The sequence below is a fragment of the Schistocerca gregaria genome, chromosome 3, assembly GCF_023897955.1.
Source record: "Schistocerca gregaria isolate iqSchGreg1 chromosome 3, iqSchGreg1.2, whole genome shotgun sequence".
NCBI lineage: Eukaryota > Metazoa > Arthropoda > Insecta > Orthoptera > Acrididae > Schistocerca > Schistocerca gregaria.
Window position 1 is genome coordinate 691,113,998 of NC_064922.1, and position 18,380 is coordinate 691,132,377.

Genomic DNA, 18,380 nt, shown 5'->3' on the forward strand with positions numbered 1-18,380 from the left:
CAGGATAGTTAAAGTTTTGGAGCCAAAAAGTTTACAAATGTGCTGGAGCCAAAAAATTTACATATGTGCTGGAGATATGCTAACTGGCTGTTATTTACAGAGACCACTATTGTTCGTAAACAGATTCTTGACAAACATACCTACATTACACATGTCATATGTTCAGTTACCAAGACTGTATTAAATAAAATATTGTTGAAGACGCAAGACCCTTGGAGAAACCAAATTTGCATTAACACATATGAAACATCATCACTAAAACAGAAGAGTACAGATGGCTATTTGCTGCTGAATAATTGAACTGAAATGTACTCTTGCTATGAATATCTACACTGAAGTGGTATAGGCATGGATATTCAAATACAGAGATAAGTAAATGGGCAGAATATGGTGCTGCAGTTGGCAGTGCCTATATAAGACAAAAAGTGTCTGGTGCAGTTGTTAGATCAGTTATTACTGCTACAATGTCAGGTTATCAAGATGTAAGTGAGTTTGAATATGGTGTTATAGTCAGTGCATGAGTGATGGGACACAGCATCTCAGAGGTAGCAATGAAGTGGGGATTTTCCCATACGACCATTTCACTCACGAGTGTACCATGAATATCAGGAATCTGGTAAAACATCAAATCTCTGACATCGCTGTGGCCAGAAAAAGATCCTGCAAGAATGGGACCAATGTTAACTGAAAAGAGTTGTTCAACATGACATAAGTGCAACCCTTCCACAAATTGCTACAGATTTCAATGCTGGGCCATCAACAAGTGTCACCATGTGAACCATTCAATGAAACATCATCAATATGGGCTTTTGGTGGAGAAGGCTCACACTCGTACCCTTGGTGACTGCACAAAACAAAGCTTTACACCTCACTTGGGTGTGTCAGCATCAACATTGGACTGTTGAGAAACAGCCTGCCCAGACGAGTCTCATTTCAAATTGTATTCAGCAGATAGATGTGTACAAGTATGGAGACAGCCTCATGAATCCATGGACCCTATATTTCAGCAGGGGACTGTTCAAGCTGCTGAAGGCTCTGTAATGTTGTGGGACATGTGCAGCTGGAGTAATATGAGAACCCTGATATGTCTATGTATCCATTGTGCATTCTGGGCAGTTCCAGCAGGACAATGAGACACCCCACACATCCAGAATTTGTGCAGACTGGCTCCAGGAACATTCTTCTGAGTTTAAACATTTCCACTGGCCATCAAAGTCCCCAGACATGAACATTATTGAGCATATTGGTGGTGCCTTGCAATGCGCTGTTCAGAAGAGATTTCCACCCCCTCATACTCTTATGGATTTATGGACACCCCTGCAGGATTAATGGGGTCAGTTCCCTCCAGTACTACTTCAGACATTAGTCGAGTCCATGCCACACCCTGTTGTGGCACTTCTGCATGCTCATGGAAGCCCTTCAGGGTATTGGGCAGGTGTACCAGTTTCTTTGGCTCTTCAGTGTAAATATTATTGGTAAATTAACAAAAATGAGTAAATATTAAAAATAAAATATAATTGGAAAATGTTGGTAAAATATAGCTGGATAGATAAAAATTTACTCCCCAAGTGGAGGCAGAAAAAAACACATATAAAAGTTGTGGAAATGTGCAAGTTTTTGGAGCCAAAGATCCTTCTTCTAGCAGAAAGGTTAAAGGGAAAGGACTGGTGAGGTTTGGGAAGGGGGAAAGTTTCCCAGAACTCTGGGTCAGAGGAGACTTACCACATGGGATGAGAAGGAAAGACTGACTGTTGGGGACTGCACCACTCAAGATTTGAAAACCCAAGAGCACAAAATTGGAGTATAGGATGACAAGCAAGACAGAGATTACTAAAAAACAAGTTATTCAAGAGTTAATAAGAGTGGGAAGCTAAGTGTTGTATGCAGGTCAGGATGTCAGAAAATAAAATATAGAAAACACTGAAAAGGAGTGAAGAAAAGGAATATTTACTGAAAAGAAATGCTGAGACCAAAGAGATTAACATAAATTTAGACCATTCAACCACATGGATGGTGAGAACCAAGCACATGGACCATCAGTTCCCACCTCTGTAGCTCTGAGAAACTGGTGTCAGGAGGGAGAATCCAGATGGCATATCTGATGATGTCTGCCTTCCTTATTACCCCGTCCTCTGCCTCAGGTTTTCAAATCTTGTCCAGTGAGGCCCCAACAATCAATCTTTCCTTCTCATCATGTGCAATAATTCTCAACTGAACAGGATTTTTGGTGTCTTTCGCTTAACTTTCCCTATTTCCTATACCTTGCCAGATCTTGTCCTTCATCCTTCTTCTTTTCCCTTCAACACTTTTCCCAAAAGAAAGAGCCACTGTTTCTTGGCAATATGGCTTCTTTTCTGGATCATACATGTGGTTCAACATAACAGTGATATAATCCCCAAAGCTTCATTGCACATTTAACTCACTAAATAGGATCACCGAGGGTTCTTTGGAAGGCAATAGCACCTAGAAAAGTGGAATTCTGAAAGTGACTGGGCAGGGTTCAGCTCTCCATCTGGTGGTACCTTCAGTAAGTCAAATGCCAATCCTTCAGATAAGATTCAGCACGTTCGGTCTTGATTTCCACTCTGTATACCACCTGTGTTGTGTTGTTGTTGTTGTTGTTGTTGTGGTTTTCAGTCCTGAGACGGGTTTGATGCAGCTCTCCATGCTACTCTATCCTGTGCAAGCTTCTTCATTTCCCAGTACCTACTGCAGCCCACAGCATTCTGAATCTGCTTAGTGTATTCATCTCTTGGTCTTGCTCTACGATTTTTAGCCTCCACGCTGCCCTCCAATACTAAATTGGTGATCCCCTGATGCCTCCGAACATGTCATACCAACCGATCCCTTCTTCTCGTCAAGTTATGCCACAAGCTCCTCTTCTCCCCAATTCTATTCAATACCTCCTCTTTAGTTATGTGACCTACCCATCGTATCTCCAGCATTCTTCTGTAGCACCACATTTCGAAAGCTTCTATTCTCTTCTTGTCTAAACTATTTATCATCCACGTTTCTCTTCCATACATAGCTACACTCCATACAAAAATTTTCAGAAACCACTTCCTGACATTTAAATCTATACTCGATGTTATCAATTTTTTCTTCTTCAGAAACACTTTCCTTGCCATTGCCAGTCTACATTTTATATCCTCCCTACTTCAACCATCATCAGTTATTTTGCTGCCCAAATAGAAAATCTCCTTTACTACCTTAAGTGTCTCATTTCCTAATCTAATTCGCTCAGCATCCCCCGACTAAATTCGACTACATTCCATTATCCTTGTTTTGCTTTTGTTGATGTTCATCTTATACCCCCCTTTCAAGACACTGTCCATTCCGTTCAACTGCTCTTCCAAGTCCTTTGCTGTTTCTGACAGAATTACAATGTCATCAACGAACCTCAAAGTTTAATACCTACTCCAAATTTTTCTTTTGTTCCCTTCACTGCTTGACCAATATACAGATTGAATAACATCGTGGAGAGGCTACAACCCTGTCTCACTCCCTTCCCAACCACTGCTTCCCTTTCATGCCCCTCAACTCTTTATAACTGCCATCTGGTTTCTATACAAATTGAAAATAGCCTTTCTCTCCCTGTATTTCACCCCTGCCACCTTCAGAATTTGAAAGAGAGTATTCCAGTCAACATTGTCAAAAGCTTTCTCTAAGTCTACAAATTCTACAAATGTAGTTTTGCCTTTCCTTAATCTTTCTTCTAAGATAAGTCGTAGGGTCAGTATTGCCTCACGTGTTCCAACATTTATACGGAATCCAAACTGATCTTCCCCGAGGTTGGCGTCTACCAGTTTTTCCATTCATCTGTAAAGAATTTGTGTTAGTATTTTGCAGCTGTGACTTATTAAACTGATAGTTCAGTAATTTTCACATCTGTCAACACCTGCTTTCTTTGGGATTGGAATTATTATATTCTTCTTGAAGTCTGAGGGTATTTCGCCTGTCTCATACGTATTGCTCACCAGATGGTAGAGTTTCCTCAGGACTGGCTCTCCCAAGGTCCTCAGTAGTTCTAATGGAATGTTGTCTACTCCCGAGGCCTTGTTTCGACTCAGGTCTTTCAGTGCTCTGTCAAACTCTTCGCGCAGTATCGCATATCCCATTTCATCTTCATCTACATCCTCTTCCATTTCCAAAATATTGTCCTCAAGTACATCGCCCCTGTATAGACCCTCTATATACTCCTTACACTTTTCTGCTTTCCCTTCTTTGCTTAGAGCTTGGTTTCCATCGGAGCTCTTGATAGTCATACAAGTGGTCCTCTTTTCTCCAAAGGTCTCTTTAATTTTCCTGTAGGCAGTATCTATCTTACCCCTAGTGAGATAAGCCTCTACATCCTTACATTTGTCCTATAGCCATCCCTGCTTAGCCATTTTGCACTTCCTGTTGATCTCATTTTTGAGACGCTTGTATTCCTTTTTGCCTGCTTCATTTAGTGCATTTTTATATTTTCTCCTTTCATCAATTAAATTCAATATTTCTTTTGTTACCCAAGGGTTTCTACCAGCCCTTGTGTTTTACCTACTTGATCCTCTGCTGCCCTCACTATTTCATCCCTCAAAGCTACCCATTCTTTTTCTACTGTATTTCTTTCCCCCATTCCTGTCAATTGCTCCCTTATGCTCTCCTTGAAACTCCGTACAACCTCTGATTCTTTTAGTTTATCCAGGTCCCATCTCCTTAAGTACCCACTTTTTTGCAGTTTCTTCAGTTTTAATCTACAGGCCATAACCAACAGATTGTGGTCAGAGTCCACATCTGCCCCTGGAAATGTCTTACAATTTAAAACCTGGTTCCTAAATCTCTGTCTTACCATCTTAAGGATTGAAGAGAAGTGTACTGTCTTGCTTGTCCCTTGCCTGTACTCATTTTATGTATCCTACATTTAATTTTATGTCACACAAAACAGCAAGTTATTAGCTAATAGGCAATAAAGACTGCAGATTTTCAGAAGAGTTCTTGTTCTGCTGGTTACAAATAATCCCATCCAGTATTAATTGTGAGATTTTTTTAAAGAGGGGCAGGATGTCAAACCGGCCGACTGGGAGCAGTAGAGGCACCATAGGAGATTTTAATTTCCACTGGCCTGAATACAGTTTGATGGCACCCATTACAATTACACATTTGAATTAGAGCAATAGACAGAGACTTGCGATGGACGAATGCTGTCTGAAGAGGCACTGCTCTCAAACATATATGTTTTATGTATCAGACATCTTCAGAAAGATGTGCGCTAAAAAATGAAGATATTTTTGAAAAAGTTTTTTTATATTTTGGCGTCCTACCTCAAATGCTTGAGAGACGGGGAGCACCACTATCTAATATTGCTGTGGTTGAGAAATATCGTAGATCCGAACCTGAAGCACGGAGCAGTCTGAGTTATAGTGGGGAGGTGGGTAGTATCCATGTGACCCGTGTTTATGTTAAGTGATTTTGCTGTTTCCTCTTCATTTGTTGCTCTCACGTCAAATGAAAACAAAATGGATTTCTGTGGGTGGGAACTATCTAGTGAATTAAAAGACATTCACATAATTATGGAAGGGTCTCCCCACATCGTCCCCAACACTCCTCGGAGTATGGGACCTCATCATCATCATGATCATCAAAATATGTTATTAGTTGCAGATTTTATATTGTTTCCACCTTTCTGAGAATCAAGTGTTAATTTCCTTGCAGAACAATGAAGTTATTTTTGTCATTTTTTTAAAAGAAATTCTACTTTTATTAATCTTTTCTGCTGAGGCAGTCAATTTATTTGGAATGAAGTGTTTAATTCCACGCTATTGGCTAGTTTCAACTGTTCACTGTATTTTAAGTTCATGTTTTCATCTTCTACCACGTATGGGATTAGTCCATAATAAAGAACTGAACATGAGATAATACAGTACAGGTACTCCTAGAAAATTTACATCTGAATGTGCACTTTAAGCCGAATTATGGTCCACAATATTCCCATGCTCTTGGAGTATCCTCTAATGTCTTTCAATGTTTTACACCTACGAACATACGGGCTTCCTGTGCCATTGCAGGTGGGAAAGTGCGGTGACACCTGTTATCTGGTGCTCACAACGGCTGAAACGAATCTATTTCTAACAGATCACAGGAAAATATTCTGAATGGTTGTTTGAGAAGATTACTTTCAAAGGAAATTTCCTGTTACACAAGGTGAACTCTGTGCGTGAATGTCCTATGAATTGCTTAAATCACAGAGCGTTTGATTCCCATCCAAAAATCAAATATTTGAGGACAACCAGCTAGAATATTTTCGAGCCCAGAAGATCAGACATTTATGTCATTGTTAAAAATTTTACTGGCACAGTTGTGTGATGTTTCTTAAAGTATAGCACACGCAAAAAAAAACAACATTATATGTGAAAGCTTAGCTTCTCTTGTAGCTTATTAATCTTAGAGACCAATATTATACGTGAAATCTTTTCTTTTCTTGTAGCATCATTATATACATTAATTTAAACCATTATCTTTTCCTATTTGTGTGTTTGCACTACTTAACCATGATTGGCTGACTACATCACGTGTCCTATGCTCTGAATATCCGCTGTCATTGGCTGGCAAAATCGTTTGACATGAGCTATAACTGGCTTACAAAAGTGCATCGCAGTCTCGATTTAAATCCTTTGGAAAGTAACATGCGATGTTTGGTGGAATTCGAATTAATATGAAAATACGCGGTGTACATATTGCTGCACATCAGACATCTTTCTGAAATGTGTTTTTTCCCCTGAGTTTCGTTTTCTAAAGTGCCGGGAAATTCTATGCCTGTGTATAAAACTGAAAGCATTGATAAGTTTTACAGTTCTGAGGAAAAGTATACTGTTACATAACGTGGGAAAAGTGTATTTTCATCTGGGAGAAAGTGTATTTTTAACCGGGAAATCCGGGAAAGATCCGGGAATTTTTTTTCCTCGTCCATCTATACGCCCTGTCCTACTCTGAATGTCATACCACTTTCCTTGACATTAATCTCATCCTCATTGAAGGCCAGCTACATGCTCCTGGCCACATTAAACCTACTAACAAACAACAGTACTTACATTATGAAAGTTGCCATCCTTTCCATGTCAAACGTTCCCTCCCCAATGGCATCTGAGACAAATGTGTTTGTTCAGATGCAGACTGTTTACAGCAACACACCACCACTCTCACGTCAGATTTCACTGGACGTAATTACCCTACCAGCCAAGTACAAAAGCAGATTTTCTTGGCCATCATATCCAATCCTAGCACTACTGATCACTCCAAAAAAACAACATTGGAGCACACCACTTGTCAGTAGTATCCTGGACTTTGATCAGCTACTTTGACAAGGCCATGACTTCCTAAAATCAGCCCCTCAAATAAGATCCACTCTGTCTGAGAATAGCTTTTTGTCGCCCTCCCAGTCTCCGCAGTATCCTTGTCGGACCCTATGCTCCTTCTGCACTGATCTCCCTATCCTGTGGCCATCCCCGATGCAAGACTTTCCCTATGTGCCCTCCTACCACCACCTATACTAGCCCTGTAACTGACAAAACATAGGCCATCAAAGGGAGAGCCATCTGTGAAACATCATGTTGTATACCAGCTGTTGTGTAAACACTGTTCGGCCTTTTACATTGTCATGACTATCACCAAGTTGTCATTTAGGATGAATGGGCAGAGACAGAGGGTGTATACCGATAGCATAAACATGACAGTTGTGACCTCAATGCCTGTTTCATCACACGTGCCATCTGGATTCTTCCCCCAGTCACCAGTTTCTCAGAACTTCACAGGTGGGAACAAGTGCTACGACAGGTCCTTGTATTCTTGCCACCTATCTGGCCTTAATTTACATTAATTGCTTCTGTGTCAGTATTTATTAACAGTAACTACTTGTTTCATCACTCCATTTCAGTTTCCTACAATTATCCCCCAGTTACATTATATTGACCTTATAGAAAGGAACTTATAAGTTTTGAGACAGAATTATTTGCCAGTGCCCGCCTTCAGGGAACAAAATGTGTAGTACTGCAGATAGACACATAGAAAAGTAAGACTGTTACACCTCCTACCTTTCGGAATTACTTGCACCTTCTTTCCTCTCCAAGGAAGGAACTCCCCCTCTCCCTAACAGTTCTCCATTTTAGACTATCATGTAGCTCTGAAAGTCATACATATAAAAGTTCTAATCTCAATTTCAAATCTCTCCGTGGTGTGCATCAGCACCTGCAAGAGACATTCTTAAATGCTTTCCATATATTTATCACAGAATGCAAGACTATCCTTGTGCTACTAGCAACACATCAGTTTCATCATCTTACACTTAGTTCATATTTTTTTTATTTGTCAGTGTTGCTGACTAAAATCGTGCACTTACTTTTTTGTGTATTTAATGTTGCTGAAAACTAGGAGTTCTGTTTTGGTAGTGACTTCTTGCTTATCTTATTCAAAACATAATTCCAGTAAACTGATCTGTTCCTTTCCTGAAAGTGTACCGGTACATTTCATTTTATGACTGGATCAAACATTAGCTTTCTTGTCTAAGAACATTTTCCTAGTCCAAAAGAGAACTCATATGAATAACAGAAAATCAATACCCACGGTCCTTCCTCATTGATGTTTGCCTATTTCATTATGTCACTAGTATAATATACACTGACGTGACCAATATCATTGATTCTGAAGGCGGCAGGATTAAAATACAGGGAACAAAAGGCTATTTTCAATTTGTACAGAATCCAGGTGGCATTTATAAGAGTCAAGGGGCATGAAAGGAAAGCAGAAGTTGGCAAGGGAGTGAGACAGGGTTGTATCCTGTCCCCGATGTTATTCAATCTGTATATTGAGCAAGCAGCAAAGGAAACAAAAGAAAAATTCGGAGTAGAAATTAAAATCCATGGAGAAGAAATAAAAAATTTGATGTTCGCCGATGACATTGTAATTCTGTCAGAGACAGCAAAGGACCTGGAAGAGCAGCTGAACGGAATGGGAAGTATCTTGAAAGGAGGATATAAGATGAACATCAACAAAAGCAAAACAAGGATAATGGAATGTAGTCAAATTAAATCAGATTATGCTGAGGGAATAGATTAGGAAATGAGATGCTTAAAGTAGTAAATTAGTTTTGCTATTTGGGGAGCAAAATAACTGATGATGGTCAAAGTAGAGAGGATATAAAATGTAGACTGGCAATGGCAAGCAAAGCGTTTCTGAAGAAGAGAAATTTGTTAATGTTGAGTATAGATTTAATTGTCAGGAAGTCATTTCTGAAAGTATTTGTATGGAGTGTAGCCACATATGGAAGTGAAATGTGGACGATAAGTGGTTTAGACAAGAAGAGAATAGAAGTTTTCAAAATGTGGTGCTACAGAAGAATGCTGAAGATACGATGGGTAGATCACATAACTAATGAGGAGGTATCGAATAGAATTGGGGAGAAGAGAAATTTGTGGTACAACTTGACTAGAAGAAGGGATTGCTTGTTAGGTCATATTCTGAGGCATCAAGGGATTACCAATTTAGTACTGGAGGACAGTGTGGAGAGTAAAAATCATAGAGGGAGACCAAGAGATGAATACACTAAATAGATTCAGAAGGATGTAGGTTGCTGGGAGATGAAGAAGCTTGCACAGGATAGAGTAGCATGGAGAGCTGCATCAAACCAGCCTCAGGACTGAAGACCACAGCAACAACAACAGGGATATGCACATATACAGATGGCGGTAGCATTGCATATACAGGGTGTTTCAAAAATGACCGGTATATTTGAAATGGCAATAAAAACTAAACGAGCAGCGATAGAAATACACCGTTTGTTGCGATATGATTGGGACAACAGTACATTTTCAAGCAGACAAACTTTCGAAATTACAGTAGTTACAATTTTCAACAACAGATGGCACTGCAAGTGATATGAAAGATATAGAAGACAGCACAGTCTGTGGGTGCGCCATTCTGTACGTCGTTTTTCTGCTGTAAGCGTGTGCTGTTCACAATGTGCAAGTGTGCTGTGGACAACATGGTTTATTCCTTAGAACAGGGGATTTTTCTGGTGTTGGAATTCCACCGCCTAGAACACAGTGTTGTTGCAACAAGACGAAGTTTTCATTGGAGGTTTAATGTAACCAAAGGACCGAAAAGCGATACAATAAAGGATCTGTTTGAAAAATTTCAGCGAACTGGTAACGTGACGGATGAACATGCTGTAAAGGTAGGGCGACCGCGTACGGCAACCACAGAGGGCTATGCGCAGCTAGGGTAGCAGGTGATCCAACAGCGGCCTCGGGTTTCCGTTCGCCATGTTGCATCTGCGGTCCAAATGCCGCCAACGTCCACGTATCGTCTTATGCGACAGAGTTTACACCCCTATCCATACAAAATTCAAACGCGGCAACCCCTCAGCGCCACTACCATTGCTGCACGAGAGACATTCGCTAACGATATAGTGCACAGGATTGATGATGGCAATATGCATGTGGGCAGCATTCGGTTTACTGACGAAGCTTATTTTTACCTGGACAGCTTCATCAATAAACAGAACTGGTGCATATGGGGAACTGAAAAGCCCCATGTTGCAGTCCCATCGTCCCTGCATCCTCAAAAAGTACTGGTCTGGGCCGCCATTTCTTCCAAAGGAATCATTGGCCCATTTTTCAGATCCGAAACGATTACTGCATCACGCTATCTGGACATTCTTCGTGAATTTGTGGCGGTACAAACTGCCTTAGACGACACTGCGAACACCTCATGGTTTATGCAAGATGGTGCCCGGCCACATCTCACGGCCGACGTCTTTAATTTCCTGAATGAATATTTCTATGATCGTGTGATTGCTTTGGGCTATCCGAAACATACAGGAGGCAGCGTGGATTGGCCTCCCTATTTGCCAGGCATGAACCCCTGTGATTTCTTTCTGTGGGGACACTTGAAAGACCAGGTGTACCGCCAGAATCCAGAAACAATTGAACAGCTGAAGCAGTACATCTCATCTGCATGTGAAGCTATTCCGCCAGACACGTTGTCAAAGGTTTCGGGTAATTTCGTTCAGAGACTACGCCATATTATTGCTACGCATGGTGGATATGTGGAAAATATCGTACTATAGAGTTTCCCAGACTGCAGTGCCATCTGTTGTTGACAATTGTAACTACTGTAATTTCGAAAGTTTGTCTGCCTGAAAATGTACTGTTGTCCCAAGCATATTGCAACAAACGGTGTATTTCTATCGCTGCCCGTTTAGTTTGTATTGCCATTTTAAATATACCGGTCATTTTTGAAACACCCTGTACAAGGTATAAAAGGGCAGTGCATTGATTGAGGTTGAGTACTCAAGTACTTCACATGAAAATGTTTCTGATCTGATTATGGCTGCATGTTGGGTAATAACAGACTCTAAACGCAGAATGGTAGTTGGAGCTAAAAGCATGGGACATTCTGTTTCAGAAATTGTTAGGGACTTCAATATTCCAAGATCCACAGTGACAAGCATGTGCCAAGAATACCAAATTTCAGACATTACCTCTCACCATGGACAACACAGTGGGAGACAGCCTTCACTTAATGGCTGAGAATAACAGGCTTTGCATAGTGTTGTCAGTGCTAGCAGACAAGAAACACTGTCTGAAATAATCACAGAAATCAATTTGGGATGTATGATGAAATTACCCATTACGACAGAGTGACAAAGTTTGGCATTAATGGGCTATGGCAGCAGATGACAGATATGTGTGCCTTTGCTAAAAGCACGACATCATCTGCAGTGTCTATCCTGGCCTTGTGACCTTATTGGTTGGACCCTAGATGACTAGAAAACAGTGAGCTGGTCAAATGTGGCTCCATTATGGTGTAGGCTGTGTTTACAGGGAACGGAATCAATTGGTGACTGAAAATGGATGTGTTTGGCTACTTGGAGCCATTCATGGATTTCATGTTCCCAAGTAACAATGAAATTTTTATGGGTAGCAATGTGACATGTCACTGAGCTACAGTTGTTTGCAGCTGTTTTGAAGAACATTGTGGACAGTTTGAGCAAATGATTTGGCCTCCAAGATTGCCTGACATGAATCCCATCGAACATTTATAGGACGTAATCGAGAGGGCAGTTTGTGCACAAAATCATGCACTGGCAACACTTGCACATTATGGATGGCTACGGAGGCAATGTGGCTCAATATTTCTGCAGGGGACATGTAATGAGTTATTGAGTCCATGGCACTTTGAGTTGTTGCACCATGTAAGGCAAAAGGAGGTTTGACTTTAACTCAATATTAGGAGGTGTCCCATCCAAGGACATATCCATATGATAGCTTTTAGGGGGGAGGTGGGAGGGGGGGGGGGGAGACCTGAGGATATGAAATATTTTGGAAGATGTATAGTGACATGTAAGTAGTCATAAAGAAGTTACAGTTTGTACACAATTAAAAACCTGCATAATACTGACTTTTAAATCATTTTCTTGAAACGAAAGCACCTGGCTGTGCTATATTTTTTCTTTCCCTGAGAGTTAAGGGGCAGCTGTGGCACCCTCTTACAACCAGGTGTGGGTGCCTGTGATCCCACACCTTTGTCTCCTCAGTGTAATGTAATCATGATACACATGCAGCAACGTTTTGGTGTCCATTTTAGTATTTTTTGGCATCTAATGAAGACTTATGAACATTTGTCTGTTTGCATTGCTTTTGGAAAATAATTACTCCTCCTATGTGATGTTCATGAAGACATCCATACAATAATCTCTTACCTGAATTTTCTTTACTTCATTTCTCCTCTTTACTTCTCTGCTGCCCACTGCTTTAACATTAATGTAAATGCATTCTGAAATCATTCAGAAGTACTTATCTGTCATTAATTTCTAATGATGAAGTTCCTCTTGATAACCTGTCACATAAACTAGTAACAGCACTACCTAATAAATAAAATTGTACATGCAGGGTGATTCTTATTAATATTTAAAAGCCCTTGAAATGATGTAGATGACACTGAGACAAGTAATAATATAAGACACATGAGGCTGCAAATGTTGGGAAATGCCCCAAAAGTGGATGACAAATTTTTAACATGTGACGTACCTCAACACACATGCCACGGTGGGGCTTATCACTCCTGTCTTCATTGTAAAGGGCAGTGCTGGGCATAGCTCCACTAGACTTCTATGTTTTCATAATTGTAAACCAATTCAATGTTGTCTTGTATTACCAGTACCATGAGCACTACCATAACACATCAGATAATGCAAGACTGATGACGAAGGCGTTTAGTCCCATAACCCCACTCAATCAATCAAACAATCAATCAGATAATGCAAGAACAGATACAGAGTAGCCTAGCGGGGTGATGTATAGCACTACCCCTTACCAGTGAGGTTAGGATTGACAATCCAAACTACTACATGTGCGGTGAGGCATGTCATCTGGTGACATCACATGTTCAACATTTGTCATCTACTTCTAAGGTATTTCATGATATTTGTGGCCCGGTGTGTGTTATATTAAATTACATGTTGCAGGTCATCTACATGACTTCGGGGATTTTTTAAACTTTAGTAATAATCACCCTGTATATATTTGTAATATTTGTGCAGATCAAAATAATTAAAAGTACACATTGATTACAGATGTTTTTGTGGAAGTGAATTCATACTCAATGAAACCTCTGGAAGAATACATGTTATTCACCAAGGCTGGAAGCAAAGAAATTAATGTGGTTAATCCTCAGGGAATACGAATGGGGCAGTGTTCAGTTTTTGATTGGAAATATAGGCCTATATCTGGACCAGCTCTCAACAACAGTCAGGTGAGTATTTTTTTCATTAAAGCTAATTATTCTCAATTTCTCAAGTATATATAAGCAAGTTATGAAAAACTAAAATTTACCAACAATTATTTTGTAAAAATTCACAAAATAAACAAAAAGGGAGCATCTATACGAGAATATACTGACAGCCACCAAAGTTTCAGAACATTTTGTAAGATAATAAGTTTCACTGAAACGACTTCACCATACGAAATTAATACAATTTATTTTAGAAATAATAAGTAACTGTTTATGGATGTACAATTTAAATGCAGTTTTCTGATCAGGTGCAACAGTCTGGATTATTGACTAATTAGATTACTGATAGATTAAGGGAAGGCAAAACTACGTTTCTAGCATTCGTAGACTTAGAGAAAGCTTTTGACAATGTTGACTGGAATGCTCTCTTTCAATTTTTGAAGGTGGCAGGGGTCAAATATAGGGAGCGAAAGCCTATTTACAATTTTTACAGACACCAGATGGCAGTTATGACAGTTGAGGAGGGAGTGACACAAGGTTGTAGCCTATCCCCAATGTTATTCAATCTGTATATTGAGCAAGCAGTAAAGGAAACAAAAGAAAAACTTGGAGTAGGAATTAAAATCCATGGAGAATAAATAAAAACTTCAAGGTTTCCTGTTGACATTGTAATTCTGTCAGAGACAGCAAAGGATCTAGAAGAGCAGTTGAATGGAATGGACATTGTCTTGAAAGGAGGATATAAGATGAACATCAACAAAAGCAAAACAAGGATAATGGAATGTAGTCAAATTAAATGGAGTGATGCTGTGGGGATTAGATTAGGAAATGAGATGCTTAAAGTAGTAAATTAGTTTTGATATTTGGGGAGCAAAAAACTGGTGATAGTCAAAGTAGAGAGGATATAAAATGTAGATTGGCAATGGCAAGGAAAGTGTTTGTGAAGAAGACAAATTTGTTAACATGAAGTATAGATTTAAGTGTCAGGAAGTTGTTTCTGAAAGTACTTGTATGGAGAGTTGCCATGTATGAAAGTGAAACATGGATGATAAATAGTTTAGACAAGAAGAGAATAGGAGCTTTTGAAATGTGATGCTACAGAAGAATGCTGAAGATTAGATGGGTAGATCACATAACTAATGAGGAGGTATCGAATAGAATTGGGGAGAAGAGCAATTTGTGGCACAACTTGACTAGAAGAAGGGATCAGTTGGTAGGACATATTCTGTGGCATCAAGTTTAATATTGGAGGGCAGCGTGAAGGGTAAAAATTGTAGAGGGAGACCAAGAGATGAATAAACTATGCAGATTCAGAAGGCTGTAGGTTGCTGTAAGTACTGGGAAATGAAGAAGCTTGCTCAGGATAGAGTAGCATGGAGAGCTGCATCAAACCAGTCTCTGGACTGAAGACCACAACAGCAACAACAACAGCTTTGCAACATTAGCCATATAGCTTTGCTATGCAACTGCTATATTTCACGAGGACATGAAGCTCTGCTGTGTGGTTTACTGATGATACCATATTTGTGGGTTAAAACAGTCTCCCATTTGGGACTGCTCAGAAGGATGTTATCATCAGAAAATATAAATCTGACTTTCTATAGGTCCAGAGTGGGATGTTAAATCCTTTAATCAGGTAGTAAGGTTAGAGAAAGCTAGTTGAAGAATGTCATGATTACTGTCAAGAGCTGCTAATAAAAAATTTTTATTTAACAACCAGTTTTGATCTGCAAACCACCATCAGGTTCCCGCACACCAATTGAAAAAACATATAAAGAGCATTACATGACTAAATTATCACTGACCCATTAACTGATATAAAGGTTAACAAAATCCCACATGCAATAAAATGTTACTTACTCACATAAAAGCATTTACAAGATCATATTAGGTATCTTATAATCATTGGCATTATTTGCTGAAAACTGTGAATCCATCACAGGAAATAAAGGTACAACATATAGAATAACACAACCAACTATGAATAATTGTGACAAATTAAAACACCTACAGCTGTCCTTATGATATTTTTTATTTTATTGCAACCAGTTTCAATGCTTCAGTGCGCCATCTTCAGGCTGTTGTTGATGTGGTATGGGTTGATATGATCCCTATATATATAAAATCAGTTGCCAGCATAACTGGATATACAGATAACATGTCAGCACTCCAACCATCAACTGCCAACTGACAATGGATTGGATTGAATGTTGGCAGTTGGTGGTTGGAGTGCTGACACATTATTTGCATATCCAACTGATGTGATATACATAGGGATTATATCAACCCATACCAAATCAACAACAGCCTGGAGATAGTGCATTGAAGCATTGAAACTGGTTGGAATAAAATAAAATAAAATCATAAGGACAGCTGTAGGTGTTTTATTTTGTCACAATAGTAAACATCTGTCATCCCAAAGACCTCCTACGAAAAGGATGGACATAAAAAAAACTATGAATAAAGCACATAATTAAAAAAAACAGATACATCACATCTGTACAGAGTTACGTGATGTCATATAGTAATATAAATTACATTTCCACTTATAAATGCTGCCAGATAGTGCAATTATTCATGCTACATCAGCAGTCAGTCATAGTACTAGGAATTGAGACAAAATACACACTGCCAACTGCATAGCTGTTCACTGTTTACCAGCTGAACCAAAAATGAGCTAGAGAATGTATTAAGAAACAGATAGGTTGCAGTTAAGCAGTGGAAAGTCCTAAATGACAATATGAAAAGGCTAGATTGCTACTTACTACGGAGAGGAGATGCTGAGTTGCAGACAACCACAGTACGTCCATCCTTTTGGCAGGAGGTCTTTGGGATGACAGCTGTTTCCTATTGTGGCAAAATAAAACACATACAGCTGTCCTTATGATTTTATTTTATTTTGTTGCAACCAGTTTCAATGCTTCAATGCACTATCTTCAGGCCGTTGTTGATGTGGTACTGGTTGATATGATCCCTACGTATATCACATCAGTTGGATATGCAAATAATGTGTCAGTGCTCCAACCACCAACTGCCAACTGACTGGAGAAACATTCAAACCAATCCATTGCCAGTTGGCAGTTGATGGTTAAATTTCTGAACAATTAAGTCCTTCTTCTGAGTTAGAATGCACACACACACACACACACACACACACACACACACACACACACACACACACACACACACATTCATTGCTAGTGTCTCTGTGGCTGCTGACATGTGCGGTAGTATGTGGTGGGAGGTGGAGAGGAGGCATGGGGAAGTGAGTGTAAGGGATAGCAGGATGGAAGTGGGAAAGATGATGTGCTGTTTGTGAGAGCATGCAAGGATGTGATGGAGACTAGATGGGCTGCCAGATGAGTCAGTCACTGTGCTGGAGCAGGAGGGAGGGGTGGGGGTGGGGGAAGAGATGTAGAGAAGGGCAAAGACTGTATGTAGGTTTGTTGGTGGAGTAGGAGGTGTGTGCAGTGTTGGAGTAGAAATAGGGAATGTGATAGGTAGGTGGAGTACAGAGACTAGCAAAGGTTGAGACCAAGGGAATTACAGGAATGAAGGATATGTTGTAGGAAGAGTTCCTGCCTTAAATTCAGAAAAGCTGGGACTGGTAAGAAGAATCAAGATGGTGAAGTCAGTGAAGCACATTGTGTTGGGCAGCACATTCAGCAACAGGTGGTCCAGATGTCTCTTGGTCACTGTTTGGCAGTATGAATGGCATAATGAAAGCTTTATCATAGTGAAAACAGACACAAAGCCAAGACTCACCAGAGTAGTAGAATTGTACGTGCCTATGCACCTAAGAGTTCCACAGATAGGGTAGAGATTGAAAAAATAAGTGATGAAATAAAAAATATTTATTTTGTACAGTGAGACAAAAATTGAATTATGATGGGAAACTGGAATTCAATAGCAGAAAAAGAAAGAGAAGGCAAAGTAGTATAAAATGGACAGGAAATTGGGGGGGGGGGATTAAAAGGAGAAGCTGCTTGATGGAATTTTACATATGCATTTGTTTAAGAATCATGAAAAAATGTAAACATGGAAGAGACCAGGAGCCATCAAAAGTTTTCAGATAGATTACATAATGGTGAAGTCAAAAATTTTAAAACCAAATTATAAACTGCAAAACATTTGTAGAATGTGAATTCTTATTAAATCTTTTACTTATTAACTGCAAATTAAAACTGCAGAAATTTCAGAAAGGTAATAAATTAGTGAAATGGAACCTAGATACACTGAAAGAACCAGAAGTTGCTGAGAGTTGCAAGGGGTGCAATAGGCAACAAATGGTTGAAACAGAGGAAAAGAATACAATACAAGATGAGAGAATACAAAGTAAAGGCAGTCAGAGGATTAAATAGGCGAAAAAGATAAGCCCCAGTAGCATTCCATGGAAAACAAATGATTTATTGAATATAATTCATGAAAGAATATTATTAAAAAAATCAGAAAATGAATTCAGTAAAAGGGAGAACAGATGTCTATTAACTGAGATTGACAAAAAGTGCATAATAGCACAGCAGGAATGACTAGAGGAGAAATACAAAACTGTGGAAGGTATCATGACTATGGGAGTGATAGTTGCTGCCTGTAGAAAAATAAAGAAAATTTTTGTA

At 39.5% G+C, this 18,380-nt stretch overlaps 1 protein-coding gene across 14 annotated transcripts in view; it reads left to right on the plus strand.

The window, feature by feature from the left end:
• The window catches only part of LOC126354429 (axotactin), a 547,963-nt gene that overhangs the window by 409,971 nt on the left and 119,612 nt on the right, over nucleotides 1-18,380 (plus strand). For all 14 annotated transcript variants that reach the window (XR_007565327.1, XR_007565328.1, XR_007565329.1 and 11 more), the window contains one exon: nucleotides 13,607-13,785. Coding sequence is in view for 10 of the 14 variants with exons in the window: in XM_050004068.1 (XP_049860025.1) it covers nucleotides 13,607-13,785 (179 nt within the window). In the remaining 4 variants the exon portion in view is untranslated. The remainder of the gene's footprint in view (nucleotides 1-13,606; nucleotides 13,786-18,380) is intronic.